This window comes from Amphiura filiformis, unplaced genomic scaffold, assembly GCF_039555335.1.
Source record: "Amphiura filiformis unplaced genomic scaffold, Afil_fr2py scaffold_595, whole genome shotgun sequence".
NCBI lineage: Eukaryota > Metazoa > Echinodermata > Ophiuroidea > Amphilepidida > Amphiuridae > Amphiura > Amphiura filiformis.
In genome coordinates this window covers 17,357-38,087 of record NW_027306059.1, presented here as the reverse complement: position 1 = coordinate 38,087, position 20,731 = coordinate 17,357, and the positions used below count along the sequence as shown (strand labels likewise).

The 20,731-nt window shown below is 36.8% G+C and overlaps 1 protein-coding gene across 2 annotated transcripts; it reads left to right on the top strand.

Moving 5' to 3' along the window:
* The first annotated feature begins 3,314 nt into the window (after nt 1–3,314).
* LOC140145719 (profilin-4-like) lies at nt 3,315–20,425 on the top strand. Of its 2 annotated transcripts, none has more exons than XM_072167401.1 (5): nt 3,315–3,411; nt 15,601–15,729; nt 16,789–16,923; nt 18,240–18,345; nt 19,332–20,425. In XM_072167401.1, the coding sequence occupies exons 1-5, from the start codon at nt 3,322–3,324 to the stop codon at nt 19,358–19,360; spliced, it is 489 nt and encodes a 162-aa protein (XP_072023502.1). In that variant the 5' UTR covers nt 3,315–3,321; the 3' UTR covers nt 19,361–20,425. The 2 variants fall into 2 exon arrangements, with proteins under 2 accessions (XP_072023502.1, XP_072023501.1); XM_072167400.1 differs by lacking the exon at nt 3,315–3,411 and adding an exon at nt 12,960–13,078.
* The last annotated feature ends 306 nt before the right edge of the window (nt 20,426–20,731 follow it).

The window sequence follows — 20,731 nt, the reverse complement described above, 5'->3', positions numbered from 1 at the left end:
AAATTATCAATTTTCATATTAAAAATAACAAAATATCTTGAAATTTTTTTTATTTTTTATTTTTTTTAGGTCAACCATGAATGATCCTAGCATTTAGGTCTAGGTCCAGGGACACTACAAAACCGAAAAATAAAACTTTAAAAAAAATAAATAAAAAAAATAAATTTTTTTTTTTTTTTTTTTTTTTTTCAGGTACCCGGGAGGGTATTTCCTACCCGGTAATGTAATCTCAGGCGGTACCCGTTTACCCGACCGAAAATGCCAGCCTTAATCGCATCACATTTGCTGAATGGTGTATGCCTATAGAGAGTGCTTCTCTGGAAACTATACTTACATTTTGTATAGCGCAAAATTCATTTCAAAATGTTCAAAGTCGCTCATTACCGGTACCTCAAAAATTACTGCTGATAAATTTCCTGAAATAGGTGGCTCTTCAGTAGCTTCTGAACTGTTCAAAAGTACAATATTTTATTTGACCTGGTACGGTAGTAGTTTATTCCCCAATCTGGGACTGGGAGCATTGGCAGCAAAAACTCAGTCACCAAAAGAAATTTTAGCCTAAGTTTCTTTTGAAAATACCCGGTACATACATTTTTTCACAAAAAGACAAAATATGAATTGAAAGACCTTCAAAATTTTTTAATACTTTTTTAGGACAACTGAAATAATTTAAGGGCAAGCATTGACCCCAGATTTATTTTACTGTACAGCAAATCTTTTCAGGCTTAGGCCAAGTAAAATAAATGACATGTATAAAAAAGTACCGTAACCACTCGGGTATAAGCCCACCTTCGGCTATAAGCCCACCCCCTGTTTTTCAAACCATTCGGGAACAAGGGTGCACTCAGGTATACGCCCAGTAGTCATTTTGGCTTAGTTCTTAAATCATATCAATGCTTTTCTTTCTCATTTAAGAACAAATATTTTAAAAATATCAGTTAAAAATTAACATTCCATACTTAAAATTTTAAAAAAATTGACAAAGATGATAGAAATTACTGATACATTAGACATACAAATGGGAAAGATTTTTCTTATTTTAAAATTCAACTACTAGCCCCTCCCCGGTTATAAGCCCACCCCCATTTTTGAAGTGAAATTGCCCATCTAGGGGGGTGGGCTTATACCCGAGTGGTTACGGTAATATCGTCCCCGCCCTCACCAATTTTTGGAGATTTTCAAATATTTTTGTTATTTTTCCTATTTGCTTCTTTACTTTGTTTCTAAAATTGTGATGAAAAGACATGTTAAGAAGTTCTTGGTTATCATTTATAAACACATTGCAAACACTTTCTTCAAGCTAGGGGTAGGGCTTTGGGAAAATAACAAAAATATTTGGGGCCTCCCCGATTTTATGATGTGTTGACATTACTTGACAAACACTTTGCAATTGTAATTTTACACAGAAATGAAAGGGAAAAAAATAACATTAATAACAAATATTAAAGACCTCCCTCACTGATTTTTGAAACAGTCTGGACGATATACATGTTATTTTTTTTACTTGGCAGGGTCAGAATTTCGGCGAGAATCCGAGAATCAATTCTCGCAGAGATTCTTGTGAACAGATTTGCGTGAATCAATGTTGATTCTCGCAAACTTTTGTAGTTTACACAGAAGTTGATTTGCAAGATTCAACTGATTCCTGCAAATTTATTCTGCAAGAATCAAGATTGATTCTCGCACCTTGAAATGAAATTCTGACCCTGCTTGGCCTTTTAAGTAGTCTTTCACAGGGTATTTTTAAAAAGCCATGTTGTAACATTTCCATTTACGATCAGATGTGTCTCCTTTTAATTTTGTGTTGAACAAATAACATGAATAAGGCTAAGCAAAGAAAATTGAAATGTTCTACCAGTGCAGATGTCGCCTATGCGTGTCACTACGTCGGTTGTGCTATGGTATGATCCTTTGATGTGTGTATGACCATCCCGCACGCCACTGCATAAGTGTGTTATGAACATTATGTACCGGTACGCGTTTGGCTAATATTTCCATCGTAATAATTTAACAAACAGTTCCTGTGTTTGATTCAAAATCTCGGATTTTGATAAAACTACAGTGCCACCTAAAGTCTCAATTTTTGCAGCCGGGGTATGTTACTTTGATAAAGTACGTTACAATCTTGTACAAAACAGAATTTTGAGAAATATTGAGGGTGTCCTCCTCAGCAAATGTTACAATGATTTAAGTACCTCATTGGGTTGGGTATTACAAATCACAAATTGCTTCAATGGAGAAATTGTCACAAATGGTGGACCAGTTTAACATTCAAATCTGCAAACTGTTTGAAACATTTGTGTGTGTCAAGTTTCGGCCCCTAAAAATGACATGGGTCGCTCCGGGCCCACAGATTTAATATAAGACCTAAGGCAGTGAATGACTGAAAATTTGATGACGCGAACTAAATGATACATGTTTTTTCTTGTTTGACGCGACGTGTTGAAACACAAAGACGTAAGATTTTTTTGTTTGGCGTGACGTAATTGTTACTAGGCGGACATAGTAACTGATGCGCATTATTTTGAGGTCCCTGGATATTTTAAAGGTATTTTTGCTCATTTTTAGACTTTATCACTAAGATTGAAAAAATAAGGGAATATGCAGCGTAACTCTGTGAATGATTAAGTTTGCAAAAGTGAAATTTGCAGTTGCATTACCACTGTTCGAGATTTTATCACGAAAAGTTTTGCAACTCGGTAATTTGTTATGTAAGTAGTTTATCAAGCATGTCTCTAGATTGCTTGCTAGAAGAAAATCTCAGCATATAACTAATGTTTGGACTGGCACAATAACATTATTTTGGAACAAAGAAAAAAAATCAATAAATCCCACTTCGAAAAAAGTAGGGCCCATATTATTTGACAAGCACCACTTAGCATTTCAGATTTAAGTGGTGTTTATCAAAACTGTTTTCTTGGTGAGCATTGGTGCATAGACCCTATTCTTTATAGGGTCTATGATTGGTGAGTGTTCAATCTGGTGTTCCTGCTCAGGTTTGCCAAATCCATGGTGATGATTTGGTAGCCCAATTGGGTGATTTTTGAAGATTTGTCCGCATATATGGCTTTTGACAATTTTCTTTCCTGTCTCATAGAAAAACCAATAGTTAAGAAAAAAATAGGTGACTTTTCAGTATTGGTGCCTGTGACTTTCAATAGTACAGCGTCTCATAGAAACAAATGGTTAAGGGGAAAATTGGGTGACTTTACGGAGATGTGACCCACTATGGGCTGAAATTTGTTGGCAACACAGGGTGTGCTGTGATATTTTGAAATGCAAACTGGAAATATCTCAGTTTGAACACACCATTCTGCAGCTATGGTGGACATAGTGGAGTCCATGGAGTTGATTGCCAGATATCTTGGGAAGCTGGAGAATGAAGGAAGAATCAAGCCTGGGACTGAAGAGGTATACATTTTTAAAAGCTAACTCAGAGGGACACAGGTTATGTTTATTTGATATTGTCTTTGCATGGCTTTATGCTGACTGCTGACTTTTACATGTTTAAATCAGCTTTGTCTTGGTATATCTGTAGGGACCACATTAGTTCTTACACTAGGTATATGGCCTGTGTTTGTCTGTCTAGTCAGGCACACTGGCACACATATGTTTATATTTGCACCTGTTTATAACTTTCCTGTTGTCACCATGCCCACACCAGTTGCATATCCGAGAGGATGAGGGGGGCAGAAAATATTGAAGGATAAGATGGGCATGGCACCGGGGGGTACTCAAGTTTGGTTTTGGTAGGGACGTGCAGCTGAGAATTTGAAAGTGGACCCATAAATATACCAATTTTTCAAGAAATTTGAACCCATATACCAAAAGTCAAAAACTTTGGCAGAATTTAACCCAAATTGTCTTTGTTTTTACAAATTTTCCCAAAATTTTGGGAAAATTTTGGCTAGATTAGGGAAAAATTGGGCTATTTTCCGAAAAAAATTGAGAAAATTTTGAAAAAGGACCCATTCATATACCCCCCCGGACTGCAAAAAGTAAAGCGTCTTTAAAATGACTAACAATTGACAAATGGGTACAAAAATTTGGCTTTGCCCCCAGGGGGACAAAAATTTTACTTTGCCCTCAGGGGACAAAAGTATTACTTTGCCCCACACACCAAAATCCTGGCTAGGCTACTGCCCGCATCACGTTTTGTGTTTATTTTCCGCTAACCCAGAGCTGCATAGTATTGACAGGAAGGAAGCACTGTACAATACACCTAAGATGGAGCTATATAAAACTTACTGGTTGTGTGCATCCCTGCCACTGCCAGTGGCATAGATTTCTTTTTGACATTGGGGGATGGTGTTGGACAAATTTTCTTGAAGTATAATGAATCCAGCACCCTTTGGCAACCAATTATAGTCTATGGTACAAATGTGTGTGAAGCACGCAAAAATTTTTGCCATTATTGAAGCTATAAAATAAATGATGCAATATGGTGAAACGCTGAATATATTCATGTGAAGTGCGCAAAAATTGGCCCTTTGGGGGCTAAAATGGCCAAATATGAGGTTAATTTGGTCAGAAACCCACATACAGGTATCAACATTAGGGGGAATGATCGTATGGACCATCCCTACTTTACTACTGCTTTTGAAGTTACTTTCAAGAGAAACACTAGCTACGAATTGTTCACAGATGCCCTCGCAGCTAGTGTTCGTTGATATCTGAATTTAGTCGGATGAACATTTAAAATGTAATGACACTGTACTGACTACTTCAATAAATGCACCCTTAAATATCACTTTCCACTTGTTATCATTATGCACATTCCCAACCCAACATAATTCTCAGTACCGGTAGTACTTTGCATTTCAAGTCAATTGCGTGGATATTTCATCACTTTTTTATGTATTGTCGGCTTAAACAATGTAAAAAATAAGCGCCCACCCAAAATGAATTTGTTTTAACAAAGCGTGTGTGCCCTGGGCAGCTAATGGAACAAATATGCTGCATATTATTTTCATTTATTGTTACCTCTATTGTTGGTCTATCAATTATTTAATCATAATTGACACCATTGCTTGGTAATAATATACTGGTATTTTGAGTAGAACTAGCCCCGTTCACAAACACAACGCCTCTTGAATAGAGAGCAAAGCGAACACCAAGCGTAGCATCTTGGATCATCGTAGGTATCAGAGTACAGCACAGAGCCTGTGTTAATTTTGAGTAGGTTTGTGGTCATCAATCAACCAGAGTTGAATGAAGAGAAACAATGAAATTTATCACTCTCATCATCAGTCTTGAAGTTGAACAGGTGATATAATGATGAGCATGATGAGGTAAAATGATAGCTTTATAAATCAGTAATTCATCTTAAGTTAGCAATAAGTAAATCAACCTTCATGAACCATTTGGTACTTTCTTACAATTTACAGCTTTTAATCTTGGACTCTAAACCTAGCTTGAAAATTCGGGTGGGGTACTTCAATATTTTTGTGGACAGGGGTGTGACTGTGAGGCTCCAGACTTGAAATTCTTACTCATTTCCAAGGGCCATTTGACCGTGGATAAGTACCCATGTCTAAGGATTTCTATCAAATATAGACCCATTTTCCTGTCCAAGTTAAGTATATCATAGTTTTTGAAGTCAGTTGAATGTATGCGGTCACTATATGGTTACACAAGGGTATGATAACAGTTATTCAGTTCTCAGAACATAACATTTGATTTTAAAACTTATGACCTGTTATATGTTATTATTTTCTTGTAGACAAATAAATCACCCCAAAAAGGATCTATGCCTATATGGATTTTCCAGCAAAAAATAGGGACCATGTCTAAGGATTATTTGCAAGAGAACAAGCCATTGGAGCAGCACATCCCATATGCCTTTTGTATGGGAGTACCCTCCCCCCCCCAGGTTGAAAACCCGGTCCCCCAACTCAACCCAAAATTGGCAACCATGAGAGTTACCAAAAAGCACGGAAAAAGGGTAATTTTTTTACCAGTAGCAAAGACCGCGAAATTGGCAAAATAGGGGGTATTTAAGTTGGACTGTCCGCGAAATTTGACTGTTAAATCAGCATTATTGGGGGTATTTAATTTGCACTGTCCGCGAAATTTGGATAAAAGGGGTACTTGAGAAAATCTAGTAATTTTTTGGCAATATTTAGTGTCATTGAAAAAGGGGTGTTTGAAATTCTAGTCATTTAAAATGGGTGTTGGAAATTCTAGTCATTGAAAACAACAAAAAGGGGTTGTTTTTGGCCAAATTTTGTCCTCGATTTTGTATGAAAAAGGGGTAAATTTGATGAAAAATCATTGCAAAAGGGGGTGTTTGAAAGATTTGGTAACTCTCATGGTTGCCAACTTTTGTGTTGAGTTGGGGGGCCGGGGTTGAAAATAAGGATTTTGGGACCAGGGGCTACTTACTACTCTGTATTTACAAAGAAGGTCCCTGGTTCATAAGCTTGTCCTTGCCACCAACCAGGGCTATTTTCACTGAGCCAGGAGCTATTTTAAAAATTCATCATGTAGGCTTACATAGTGCAAGAGAAGAAATTTAAGAACATGAATTTGCACCATGCAATAAGATTTCAAAGTTATGAAAAATTCATCAATATTGAAAGCGGATTATGTAGCCAGTGGCTTTTTCCTGTTGTGGATAGCGGCTTGATTTACCTGGGAACCAGAGACTTTTTGTGGCGCCCTCTACGGAGGGGCCACATATAGGCATGTACTTTGTGAAAAGCTTCTAATTTCAGTCTTGCTAGATTTACTCCTTAATTGTTTTGCTAAAATTATGCCCAGCTCAGAAATAAAACCACAATATGCTAGGATTTTATTTTATTATTGTTTTCTGATATGCACGGGATAAAATGATGTGTGTATATTCTTTGTTTAAAATACAAAATTAATGGACTTATAAAAACACCAAATAACCCGTGACCTTTGTATGGTTTAAACCAGTTTACCGCCTCTTAGAACCCGATAGACGGTGACATTTGACCATTCTAATTATGTATGTTTTGAACATGTTTGCACATGAACTAGTTGTTTACAGTGTGAAGAATCTACAACATGCTCATCTATCAGGGCACAGTTCTTTAACCCCAATACATTTGTGCATTCATTGAATGACCTTTGAAAATGTGAGTACAAAAACTCATACTTTGCAAATTAAGGTCAAATTTTGCACTATGATTGTTTAATTAGGGTTGGGCGAATCTGAACTTTTTTTGCAAAATTGATTTAAAACGAATTGTTTCTATGGCCAAATTTAGCGTAGAACACAAATCCGTCAAAATTTTTGACCTCCGATGACGTTTGACCCCCCTACTATTCAAAAATTCAAAATGGCTGCCAAAATGACATCTTTTTGCATGTTTGTGGCATATTTTAATAGATACAAAGCTTCAATGTGTCTTTTTATATGTTTTGGGGGTTGAGGAACACAAATGTGACACTTTTGAGATGATTATCTGTACCCTGTACAAGTTCAGTCGCCAAAAATTCAAAATGGCTGCCCAAATGACGTCATTTTGCTTGTAATAGCATATTTTAGTAGATACATGACTTCAAATAAGTCTCTTTATATGTTTTTGGACTTGGGAGCACAACTTTGACACTTACAGGAAGAATTGGAGTACCCTGTACGAGTTATCAGTTGCCAGAAATTCAAAATGGCCGCCAAAATGACGTCACTTTGCTTGCAATAGCACATTTTAACAGATACATGGCTACATATATGTATTTATCTATGTTTTGATGTAGGGGAACACAAATTAGACACTTTTAACATAATTAGCAGTACCATACACGAATTTTGAGTTGCCAGTATTAAATATCATCCAATTTTGTTGAAGAAAACTGCTGAAATCTACTTCTCTAAGGAGTAGTAATATAAAGAGGATTAGTTCACGTGTGTTTACATGGTATGTCATTGCATTTGTAATTTCTAGCAACTGTGAGCAACCTGCATTTTGTATTTTACACTAGGATATATTTCAACAAAGCATCTATATCTGCTGACAAGTTTGATTCTAGTTTCACAGCATTTTGAATGGATTGTCTCAGTTCTTTGCACGAAAATTTCACTACTTTCTACAATACCAACATCAAATTTAACATATTCTGCTTCATATTATAGAGGAGCAAATTCCATCTTAGCTTCATCAATTTCTACCGCTCTTGTCTCATCACTTTGAAAGAATGAAATTTTTAGACTGTCTCTTCAACGTATCACCTCATCAATTATATACTGCTCCATAATGTCTGATTTGGACTGGCCATCTTCTGCAACTCATCTCTGATTTGTTTCAATTCGATGTTCAGGTAACTTTTGTTCAAAAACATGAACATACCCCAGCCCAATTCCGTTCACTTTTGTCGACATGGCTGTCTCTATCATCTATGCCCAGGAGATCCATCAATGGGGAAATGAAAGCACCAATCAGCTGAGAATAGATCTCAATGCAGGAACCAATCGTTCTGTATCTATGGACACCGTCTGCCAAAACTAACTTATTTGAGTTGATATCAACGACAGCATCAAAGAAGTCTGTGATGGACACTGCCGACGACACATGATTTCCTTCGCAATCTCACCAATCCTACCAAATCTATTTGCTGTGAACCCTTTGAAGCCAGTAGGCCTACTATCGATACCTTTGTGTCTCTATCCATGAAGTTTATTCATTGTAGAGGGATATATGGAGTGAGCTGCATAAATTGCAGATAGTAGCTTCGAAATCGCAATTAGGGCCAATGTATGGACACTAGATCCAGGTGATGTGAACACTTTCTCTCCATGCAGCAGTTATGTTTAGCAGCTACTGAACTCCAATTTTCTGTTCAATGTTTCTGAGACTTTATCAGCTGCATGATCTGCGCATCGTAGCAAGTGGTGGGTCCACGTCGATCAATTAACCCGTCAGACATTCACAACACTTAGCAATGCTGATAAATGCCAAAAATGAAAATGGGCAAGAAGTTCTGACAGTTTTTCAGATGTTTTAGGAGACATAGTCCAATTACCCGCAGACGGTTAAAATATCAAAGCTACTAACCCTCGTGAAGAAAGCAGAACTGAAAATGAAGACACTTGCTAGAACCATGCAACTTCTAGATGCATGTAAGGGCCATCCTGTGACACAGGATTCTATCAATATCCTTGCACACTTAACTGAAAAAGAACTACCTAGCAAAATTGGCTATCTCAGGGTTACAGTAGCCCCAGATATTCGCCAAATGCGACAAATGAAAGTCGACAGTAGATTCAAATGGTGAAATTTTCGTGTGAAGAACTGTGGCAATCCATTCAAAATGCTAAGAAACCAGAATCAAACTTGTCAGCAGATATTGATGCTTTGTTGAAATATATCCTAGTGTAAAATACAAAATGTAGGTTGCTCTTATAGTTACTAGAAATTACAAATGCAATGACATGCCGTGTAAACACGTGTAAACTAATCGTGGTTATATTTCTACTCATTAAGAGTAGATTTCAGCAGTTTTCTTCAACAAAATTGGATGATATTAAGTGCTGACAACTCATAATTAGTATATGATACTGCTAATTATGTTTAAAGTGTTCGCCTACATCAAAACATAGATAAAGACATATTTGTATATATGTATCTGTCAATTACATGCTATTACAAGCAAAATGACGTCATTTTGGCGGCCATTTTGAATTTCTGACAACTGATAACACGTACAGAGTACTCCTAATCTTCTTAGAAGTGTCAAAGTTGTGCTCCCAAATCCAAAACAATATGAAAAAGACTTATTTGAAGCCATGTATCTATTAAAATATGCTATTACAAGCAAAATGACGTCATTTTGGTGGCCATTTTGAATTTTTGGCGACTGAACTTGTACAGGGTACAAATAATAATCTCAAAGGTGTCAAATTTGTATTCCTCAATCCCAAAAATATAAAACAAGACACATTGAAGCTATGTATCTATTAAAATATGCCACAAATAAGCAAAAAGATGTCATTTTGGCAGCCATTTTGAATTTTTGAATAGTAGGGGGTCAAACGTCATCGGAGGTCAAAAATTTTGGCGGATTCGTATTCTACGGAAAATTTGGCCATAGAAACAACTCGTTTTAAAAAAATGATGGTGATTCGCCCAACCCTAGTTTAATTGAGGTTATTGATAATATAGTGATTGCACACAGTGCACCTAATCCTTAAACAAACACCAATTAATTATAGTTGACCAACACAACCACTGACCAAACATGAAATCACTAATGGTTTATGTGCTTGAATACAGCTCAGTATCTTTGTGGTGACTATCTCTGATAAAAAACAAAACATTAATTAACGAAAATCAACCCTGGTCAGCAGAGAAAGGAATAAATTTGGAAGACATGACTGTGTTGAAGGTCAGAAGTTTATTTGCAAAAATAATATTTATTGTAATATGCCTAACTGCTGGGATGGGTTCCTAGCAAGGTAAAGTGAAAGAAACCCCAATGGCTATTTTGTCTGTTTAAAATAGAGTTCTATGGCCGACTTAAAGTCATAATTATGACGTAATTTTGTTATTTATTAATTAATTTTAGCAGAATTAATAACATAAAAATGGGCTGTGCCCGTTCATGAAGAATAACGATCGATCTTACCCTTGATTTAACAGGCCTGTCAATTTCTTGGTATTGTTTGATATGAAAGGAGGGTATGATTGTTTTGTATTAGTTTAAGTATTTCCTAGCCTCTCTTAGCCACATGGTTGGCTACAAAAGACACAGAGTAGCCTATACCTTATTCTGGCATGAGTGCGTCGACCCCAAGTTTTCAACATTTCAGGATTGTTTCTGGACAGAGGTCGGGTGAAAAACGAAATTACGTTTACATGACTTTGTCGAAATTAGTCAGGTGTGACAAGAATGAGTGTATAGATGACTAGGGGGAAGCTTACTTATTTGTGTCTTCTAGTTATCCATCATATACCCTAGGCCCTGATAACGAAATTCAACAATATTCAATATCCAAAGCAATATCCTCACTACAACGGCCCCCAAAACAGAACTCCCACCCCACATAATCATGAAATTGATACAGCTTCATTCCATGAAGCATTTCTCTCAGATTTGATCATCTTCTACTCTTCCCTAAAAAAATCATTATAATACCAAATCTAATCACCATGGAATTCACCATATCCCGTCCAGCTCACATTGGGCGCCACATTCCTTTTTTAAAGGAATTTTATTAATATTCTATTAGCTCAGCTCTAGTCCGGCTGCCAAATGCAATTTTACCACAGAAAGCTTGTTTTGGTGTCCATAGTTTTGTTTTTGATGGATATTGCTTGTCAAGACCTAAAACTTCAAAAATAAGTTTACTGGACTTCTGTCAGCATTGGGCATTTACACCAAAGGTGACCAAAATTATCCAAAAATCATTCAACTTCTCAAAATCTATAGTATCAGTTTGTATCCTCTCTCTACATTTTTTTCTAGTCATTTTTTTTCTTTTTCTAAAATTGTTCAAAAAGTAAAAACTCATCAAACTTGTTTTTAACATTTTTCTCTTTTATTGCCCCCCCCCCCCCCGTGGATTTTCATCTGGGACTAAAGCCATTGTACTCTACTCCAAACATTTGCAACAATTTAATTTCTTCAGTTTTATAATTTAATGACATTAAACAAATTTATTGACCAATCAAAACCATCCAGTAGCTTGTCATTACACTCCAGGTGGCAATCCATCACTGAGCATTGTCAGTCCCTGGGCATTTCCTCCCAGACACACTTCCTTAGCAACAATCTCTATGTGTAAACAAAAGTGCAATATGGCTGACACTCCTGATAGCAGAATAGGAAAGCGTGCTTTGAGAGCACCAACAGAGGTTGAGGTGGGTGTGTACATGTATATAATCTTTTGTGTACCTCCCCTTTGTTTGTACCACTAAATATAGACCCCCAGGGTGAAATGGAACAACAGTCACTGTGTATGAGAATAATTGATTATTTTGGTCGTCCTAACTGTTAACAGTTAGGATTAGTGGATGGTTGTTATTGAATACTAATATATCTGATATTCTCTGAAAATCAATGGTTTTTAGAGGAAATTTTCACCATGTTTTGGCTTACTTTATCGGACACTTGATCACCTGCGAGCTGCCAGTACGACACAGCAAAAAAGGATTCACATGGTGCAGCAATATTTTTCCATGTTTTTGGCTGCAATTTGCAAGTTATATTGATTCTGCACCCAATAGGCTACTCGGCATTGACGTACATCCTGTTTTCATACCACCATACACCAGCAGAGAAGTGTATTTACGTAAACATAAACTGATACATAGAACCAGAGATCGAATCTTCTCTGATAGAACATCTAGGCTGATGTGACATATAATGATATACCAAATGTTTCAACTGGTCAACATTTGTATCTTGTGATATTTGTAAGCACCATCATCAAGGAGCAAAGGACACATTTTATTATTATTGTCTACGCAATTTCTGGTTGCATCTTTCTTCTTTATTGGGAGCAGATAATTTACTTGCAGTTCACCCACTTTCAACCTCAGTGTTGGTATACATGACGGCATGAATTTGTAAGCATTGTCTTTGAGGAGATGCACATTTTATCAGTGTTGTAGGTAATTACAGTCTGGTGAATACCTCATTTATATACTTTCCATCTTCAGTTTCCTAGTTGATGGAAACATAATATCAGCAGCAGTTCAACTTTCAGACTCGGTTTAGCATGTTTAGAAAAGCAGGCACCATATCACCAAGAAGCACAAGGAATATCATTGTAGGCAATTGCAGCCTGGTAATCTACATGTACACTGTACATCTTTCAACATATTTTAGTGCCAACAGATAATTCAGCTGCGGTTTACCAACTTTCGAGCTCAGATTGGAAAGATCTGTTTCTTCTTTTCTTATCTTGATCCCCTTCTGACTGGTTTCTCAAATAGACCCAATTATATTATGCATGATTTGTGTGTGTAATCAAGTACCTTGATAGTAACACATTGATATTGTCACAGCAATGGTTGAACTAAGTGATTACGCTCATTTGGATAAAATAGAAGAACTTGTGCGTCTTGTTATCAATCATATTGATCCTGAAATTCCACACAGACCAGCACAGGTAGGTGATTTACGAGGTTACAATTACCTAAGCATCTATGCTAGGGAAAATGCTGCGATTTTTGTGCATTTTTTTCCAAAATGTGTGATTTTTCTCAAAAAAAGTTTGAATTTGCAATATTTTAGAAAATTTTGCTTTTTTTTTCATCTATATTTTCTTGCAATTTTTTGAAACAGGCTATTTTCTATACTTGATATTAACTTCAGGTTTTTGGAAAATGAGTACTTGAAAAATAGTTATTTTGGGAAAATCTTAAAATTCACAGTCGGACCTAAAATGCGCGATTATACCTGAAATGCGCGATTATACCTGAAATGCGCACATTTCAGTGCTTTTTTGTGCATCGCACATTTTCCCTGTCCTTACAATTACCTAGTATTCTACCTTTAATCGAGACGCCAGTAGCGTATACAGCCCTTTTTAAACAGGGGCACACCCCCTGGGTATCAAAGAAGAGAAGAGAAATAAGAAAAGAGAAACACCTGTGTGCATGTGATTTTGATGTGATTAATCTCATATTTGACCATTTCAGCTTCAATTATGTTATATTAGCTCACTAAAAAATGTGTGTCCCCCCTTCTGGTTGCTAGATTTCTGTATGCGCGCCTGGACATAAGCTAATTATGTTGGAAATGCAGTTAAATGCAGGGCGGTTTAATTTCTAAAGAATTGGTGCGCATTCGTGAGATGCATTATGGATCTCTACCATTCACACTTTGCTTTGATCCTAGACTATGCCATAGTCGATTTTTGATAAATAAAATGTTATTAATCATGATGAACACATTCAGTTGAACTAGAAATTATACTGATATTTATTACATCAAAATACAGGGTGAGTCAAAAAAGTGCAATAGAGCAAATAATCGATATTTATGTAAGAACCACGTTGAACTTTCCAATTATTGAAAGTGTCTATAAATTCCACACTCAATAGTCATCTGTTGTGAAAAAATGAAGTCAATCACATTTACAGTTTAATTTTTATGAGTCCTTTTGCTGCGACACCCAATTTCATTACTTATCCACGAGGTACCATGTATTTTGAATGAGAGCACACAATGCACGATAAAGGCATTCAGCTCTGAAACTGACTTTAACTTAAATAAGGTTGATTTTTGCGTTATTTTAATTTCTTTTTCTGTTCAAACAAACTTTCTAACATTACTTTAAGTCCTTCATACCTCACTCGACTCCAACTCCAGTTTTTTAATCCCAATATGTCTAACTTACTGGATATTTTATAATGCACTCCACTTCAATTTATGCGCGCATTTCATTGCGACATTTGAAAAATCCGTGTATATTTTTGATAGAGAATAAACATCTTTAAAATCAATGAGAAATGAAAATAACAACAAATAATGTTTCTTTTCCTTAAACAAGACCAAGGACAATAACAATTTGGGTGCTCCATTTTATTTCAATGCCAATGAGGTTAAGAAAATAGCAGTTGTTCCAAATCTACCTTACACAGAGTGGGCTGACATTCAAATTTTAGATGTTTCTTGGACAAACATTAAAATTGGGTATCGCTATAAAATGTGTCATAAAAACAAAACGTTAAATGCTAATTCCTTGGTTTTTTCACACAAGGTCACTAATGGATATATCATTTATAAAATGTATTAAAACTTAAAAAGTTCAAATCGGTTCTTAAATAAAAATGGATTCTATTCTCTATTGCACTTTTTTTGACTCACCCTGTAGTATAAAATGGTTATGAAAAAGTTTATATAATTATATTTGTGACAGTAAAAGTAAAGTATAGGCCCTACGTGGCTTATATTATTGAATGCAACCCATCATAATGGCATAATTATAATGACACTTCAATACTGAACAATTCTAATTTTAGAATCTGCCAGTTTATTATCCGAAAAACCGACTATGGACTTTCACTTTTAAGCAGAACTTTACCCCCTGTTTACCCGGGACTTCGTTCTCTAAAACACACTGTCAATCATACTTGTTTATCAATAAAAAACCACAAGACTAAGCATGGTGGTACAATACGCGCTAGATGCGTACGTTCATCTGCCAGCACAAAAGCGCCGCATTCCCTAGATAGTTGTGTACCATGTATAGTTAATGGTACCAGTACGTGTCGGGAGGATTTAAACAATAACGGGATCTGGGCGATCAATCACAAGCCAGATTCATTTAAAGATGCATTACATCATGACCAATTTTAGTTAGGCCAGAAATTGGCCTAACTCTCCATAGAGTCCTGTGTTAAAAATGTTAACTGCAATCCAAAGTCAGTAGTCCACTTGGGAAGCTAACAAACAGAGGGCGTACGGTGACTGAAAAGATAAGTTTTGAAAATCTATCAATTGTGCACACATTAATTAAATCCTTTTAAGGTCTTGTCAGCAATAAAAACCCAATTTGTTAATTTTGCCCCCTGAAATTCACTTTACCCCCCCCCCCACCAGTCCAGCCACTGACTGTGATCCAACTGTAATTGTATGACACATTGACATATATTGTATTTTGCATTTTTTTATGTTTCATTACAGGATCGGACAAAGATGAACCAGTTACAAAACTTGCTCCATGATGCCTTGATAGCCACAGGCCATGTAGAGAACTGTGCCATAATCAGAAGAAAAGATGTCTCATTGAGGGCAAGCTCTGCTGGATTCACAGTAAGTTTAATGATATACAATTCTTTTTTATCGTCTTTCCCCCACCCTATTTTCTTTTCTTTTTTTATGTCAAGATATATCCAGGCTTTTATTATGTTAAAGCTGCCTTTTTTAAGTTGGCCTGTTTCACAATTCCTAGAATGTGAGGATCAGGGAGTGCATTCTATGTACATGGCTGTAGATAGAATGAAGCAGTAGTGTAGCCAGCACTTTTCAGAGGGTGGGCAAAGGGGGTGGCAATGCAACTTTAAAGGGGCAAATTTTGACGGCAATGGTCAAAAATGGGCTATAAAGTACAAAAAAAGCCTACAAATTTTAAATATCAGGAGGGCCAGCATCCCATTGGGGGATTCTCACAGGGGGTCAGCTGCCTCCTTTGCCCTCTGGCTATGCCACTGGAATGAAGGACCGTTCATTACTATTCTTGTTATTCAAGAAGTCGGAGAATCTTTGGAATTTTCACAAAACGGCAACGTGGGCATTAAATCCATCCTTTTGAACATTGCTGATTATCAACATTATCAGATCTGTTGGTCAAACTAAGAGTTTAACAAAAGCAGAACATAATTCAACATATATTACTTCATTTTTTTACTTCCTTGGTCTGTGCTGTGCACCAAGCTAACACAAACACAGAAGTGATAAACAATCACAGTGATTGGCTGATCAATGGTCTTGACAACAAGAACGTTGCCCCAACACTCGTCGGTGTGTAGAAGGGGAGGAGACCTCATCAATTCTACGCGATCGCCGATCACCAGCATATACCTGGGCGATGGAAGTACTCAAAAATTACTTTAAGGATCATATTCAATTGGTCATGTTGTTAGCAATATGTGAAAATATTTGAAACATGCTAATTTTCTTCTCTTCAAATATAGTATAAGCTAACTATTTCCCGAGTGCATTCCTCCCAACCCTACACCAGGGAAAATTTATAGATTGTTACATTGCAAGATTCATGTAATATCATCACTTATATTGGCTCTGCATGTATCATTTGAACATGTGCTTTTATAGTTTTATCAGTATCAAGATTTCTCTCTTTTTTGTTTTCAGTTGTCACAAGACCAGATCCAGAAGTTCATAGATGCCTTCAAAGATCCCCCAAGAACCAGAGATGAAGGGTTATTTTTCAATGAGAAGTTGTACAAGTGTGTTAGAGCAGATAAGAACTCAATATATGCCAAGTCTGTAAGTAATATCAGGCACAGGTCATATAATCATTTCCCTCTGTTTTAGTAACAGGTAAACAAAAAAAATGGGAAATTGATTAGAATAGCTGATAAATAAATGCTAAGTATATACAGGGTTTCCACGGTCCTTGAAAGTCCTTGAATTTGAAACACCTTGAAAGTCCTGGAAATTTGCACAAGGTCCTAAGTCCTTGAAAATTTTAAAGTATAATTTTGACCAAATTTGGGGAGTGGAGAGGAGCTGTCACTTTCGTTAATATGTGGTGCATGAAGAGTGGCATCATGATTTTTGTGTTGTGGTAAGTCCTTGAAAATCATGCTTTTGGACCTTGAAAGTCCTTGAAAAGTCCTTGAATTTTAAAGGCTTCAAGGTGCAGGAACCCTGTATAGAATTAAATTGAAGTACATGTACTTTTTTGCAGGATAAATTGACAAAATAGTAAAAAGAAAGTATTAGAAATATCTGTGGTGACAGCATAAGTTTGTAAAATATATATAGAGTTATTGGGTAACAGCATACAGCAATATTGTAAAGGGGTCTTATAACTGCCCATCATAAGCATCACCCTTGAAATGAGAGTGTGTGCATCCCCTGCCCCCACCCCCACCCCTTTTTTTGAAAAACAAGGGATATGTAGGAGAGGGATCCCAAGTGAATTTTGGGTGACACAAAGGTTTGTAAAATATACTTGTTAAAACTTATTGGGTGACAGTGATGCTAAAATGAGAGTCTAAACAGCTAGCCCATCATACTTCAAAAAGTGTCATCTCTGAAATGGGAGTGTGTGAGCCCAGCCCCACCTACTCCCATAACCATATTGAACTAAAGTCTGCACAAAAAGTAACTCAGCTGTTATAAATACGCCTATAGATTCAGAACTGATAATTGTTTTCACATTATTTCAACATAAAAATAAGAATGATTTATTTGCGCGCATTTTGATACCCCAATTTAAAAGTTGCAGTTACTTGTATTGATTTGAAGTAAGCGCGAAGATAATGGCGGGCTTTACATGTTTACAGTGCTGGCATTATAACCAGTGATCGCTGTAAACTGCAACTTTTTAATTCGGGTATTTTTCTGTAAAAGCACTACTGTGTTGTTAATATTGAACAACATTTGACGAATGGGGTATCAAAATGCGTGTAATTAAATCATCCTTCTCTCTATGTTGAAATATTGTGAAAACAATTTTTAGTTCTGAATCTATAGGCGTATTTATAACGGCTGAGTTACTTTTTGTGCAGACTTTACATAAAAGTCATGACACTTTAATGATGTGAAAATTCTATTTTCTATTACTCTCATTTCAGGAAAAGATTGGTTTGGTGCTAGTGAAAACAACATCTCTGATAGTGATGGGAACATACAATGAGAACATGTTTCCAAGCATATGTGTAGAGGCTATTGAGAAACTAGGTAAGTTTCAAATATGACCTTGAACCCTAATGCCCCAAGAGGAGGTTGGTCAGAGATGCCCTATGTGTTGCCCTCCCCCGCCGACTGAAAGGGAGACACACAGCCTGTATTTTGAAGCATGAATGGCGGTTAGGCTTAATGAGCATGCGGAAGAGGAGGGTGATCTTGCGTGCATGTTGTGGGTGTGGCTAGGGGTAAAAAGGAGAGGATGCTCGCGTAGCAGGGTGAAGTAATTTGTATTATTATTATTATTAACCCTATCGGCCTAAGTTCTTTTTGGGGACTCGAAGGGAAAGAAGGGAGGAATAAAGAGAGAAAACAAACAAAGAAGTTGTTTGCTCTGGGTGGGATTCGAACCCGGGACCCCTGGCATGCCAAGCACTAGGCCGCCGACACTTAGCCACGGGTCTTACGCTGGCTGGGCCAGCAAAAGCATGCCCATTTATCACTTACGGTGATTGCATCATCACATCCTGTGGGATACACGCTCGCGCAGTGAAGTTGTTTGTAGTATTTTGTAGTACTCAGGGCGGTTAGGGTTAAAGAGTTTCATTCAACAAAATCAAGCAAAAACTTAATAATTGTTTTTTAACTGACAGTTTCATCAATGAACCACTGACCTTTTCAAAGCTGGTGTTGTTCTGATGATCCAATAGCTGATGACTGGAGGGAAGTTATGTGTCACTTCCGGTAGTGATGTTAGACTTAGTTGCAAAGAAAGATGGATCAGAGAGCCAATCCAGATCATCTGGAGGGGGGGGGGGGCAAGGAGTTACGAGGGAGCAGAGACGAGGGAGTCTACTATCTCTGTTGTGTTTATGATCCACTGCTTTATCAGCTGTTGGATCATCACAACAACACCAGCTTTTGAAAAACTCAGTGGTTTACTGATGACACTGTCACCAAAAAACAAAATGTTTTGAGCTTTGTTTTATCAAATTAAACTTGTAACTTACATGTATTCATTTCCTCGGTTCACATTTCAGCTTCCTATTTCAAAGAAAAGGACAAGTGAGATCAGCAGTACTGTGAAGTCAACAAAAAGTGGTGCAATATAATTATGAAAGAATCCGTCCAAGCAACATATAACCTGTGCAATCTTTTTAGGGACTTGTGTAGCAGATGAAAAAGGCGTGTGGATGAAAATGAGCCAATTGTGCGGAAATTGTTTCTAGAGATTGGTATGATGCCAAGGGGAGATGACATACACACTCACAGAACAGTTTATTTGTGTCAATTGGGCCATATTGTGCAGGATCTGGCCAAAAAATGTGGGCATTGTCTGTGTTGATGACAGCACTTAACAAACAGTGTCAGAAATTAATCTCTTCTGCAATATCAAAACTTATTATGTTTTAAACAACATGGAAAAAAATGTGAGTCAGAATTCTGGGCTTGCCACCAATTTTCAGTAACATTGTAACCTGCTCACTGGCTCTTCATCAGCAGAGTCATCAGACTGCACAGCGATGACTGGTGGTTTGGTCATGTGATGGTAATCAGCCAACATATTTGAGGTTGCATCTAACATGGAAGTGAGGTCCTCATTGATGTGATCTCATGATCAGCAACTCATGTGGCTGAGCATTACATGTAAACACCTTGAAGATGCATCTGTTTTCAGCCTGAAATGAACATGTACAATGTGTAGGCAAGTTCAAAATAGTCTGTGTTGGGATTATGTGTGCTCAAAGTACAGCAAGTTCTATTAGTTCCATAAACCTTTTGATTGAAATTGATTATCCTAGATCAAAAAGGGGGTTAAGTCAAAATATCATGAAATTGGAACTAGTGTCAGTTTCATGGGAGTAATTTTTCCCCTTCCATATTACTTGTAGGTGCATATTTTTTCCATACCCAAAAGTAGGGAATTATCAAGTTTGTATACCCTTGCAGGACATAACAACCTTCTTTGTCATTTTCTTAAAATGCACTCAATATGACTTAACCCCCGATTAAGGGGGTACTACACCCCTGTGGTAAATTTGTGACTATTTTTGCATTTTTCTCAAAAAATAATAACACAGTGGTAACAAAAGTTATGTATATTATTGGGGCAAGGAATCCAATTACTACACTGAAATTTCAGTGACTCAAGACAAAGCGGTTCAGTATATATATGATAGGAAATGAGGTACATCCTAGCTGTACCTCTTTTCTTATCATAAATAACGAACCGCTTGTCTTGCGTCACTGAAATTCAAGTGTAGTAATTGGATTCCTTGCCCCTATAATATACATAACTTTTGTTACCACTGTGTTATTATTTTTTGAGAAAAATGCAAAAATAGACACAAATTTATTGAGGGGTGTAGTACCCCCTTAATTAAATTGAATCTTTCATTTTTGATCTTTACAAAGCTTGTACTTTTGTCAATCAATTCTT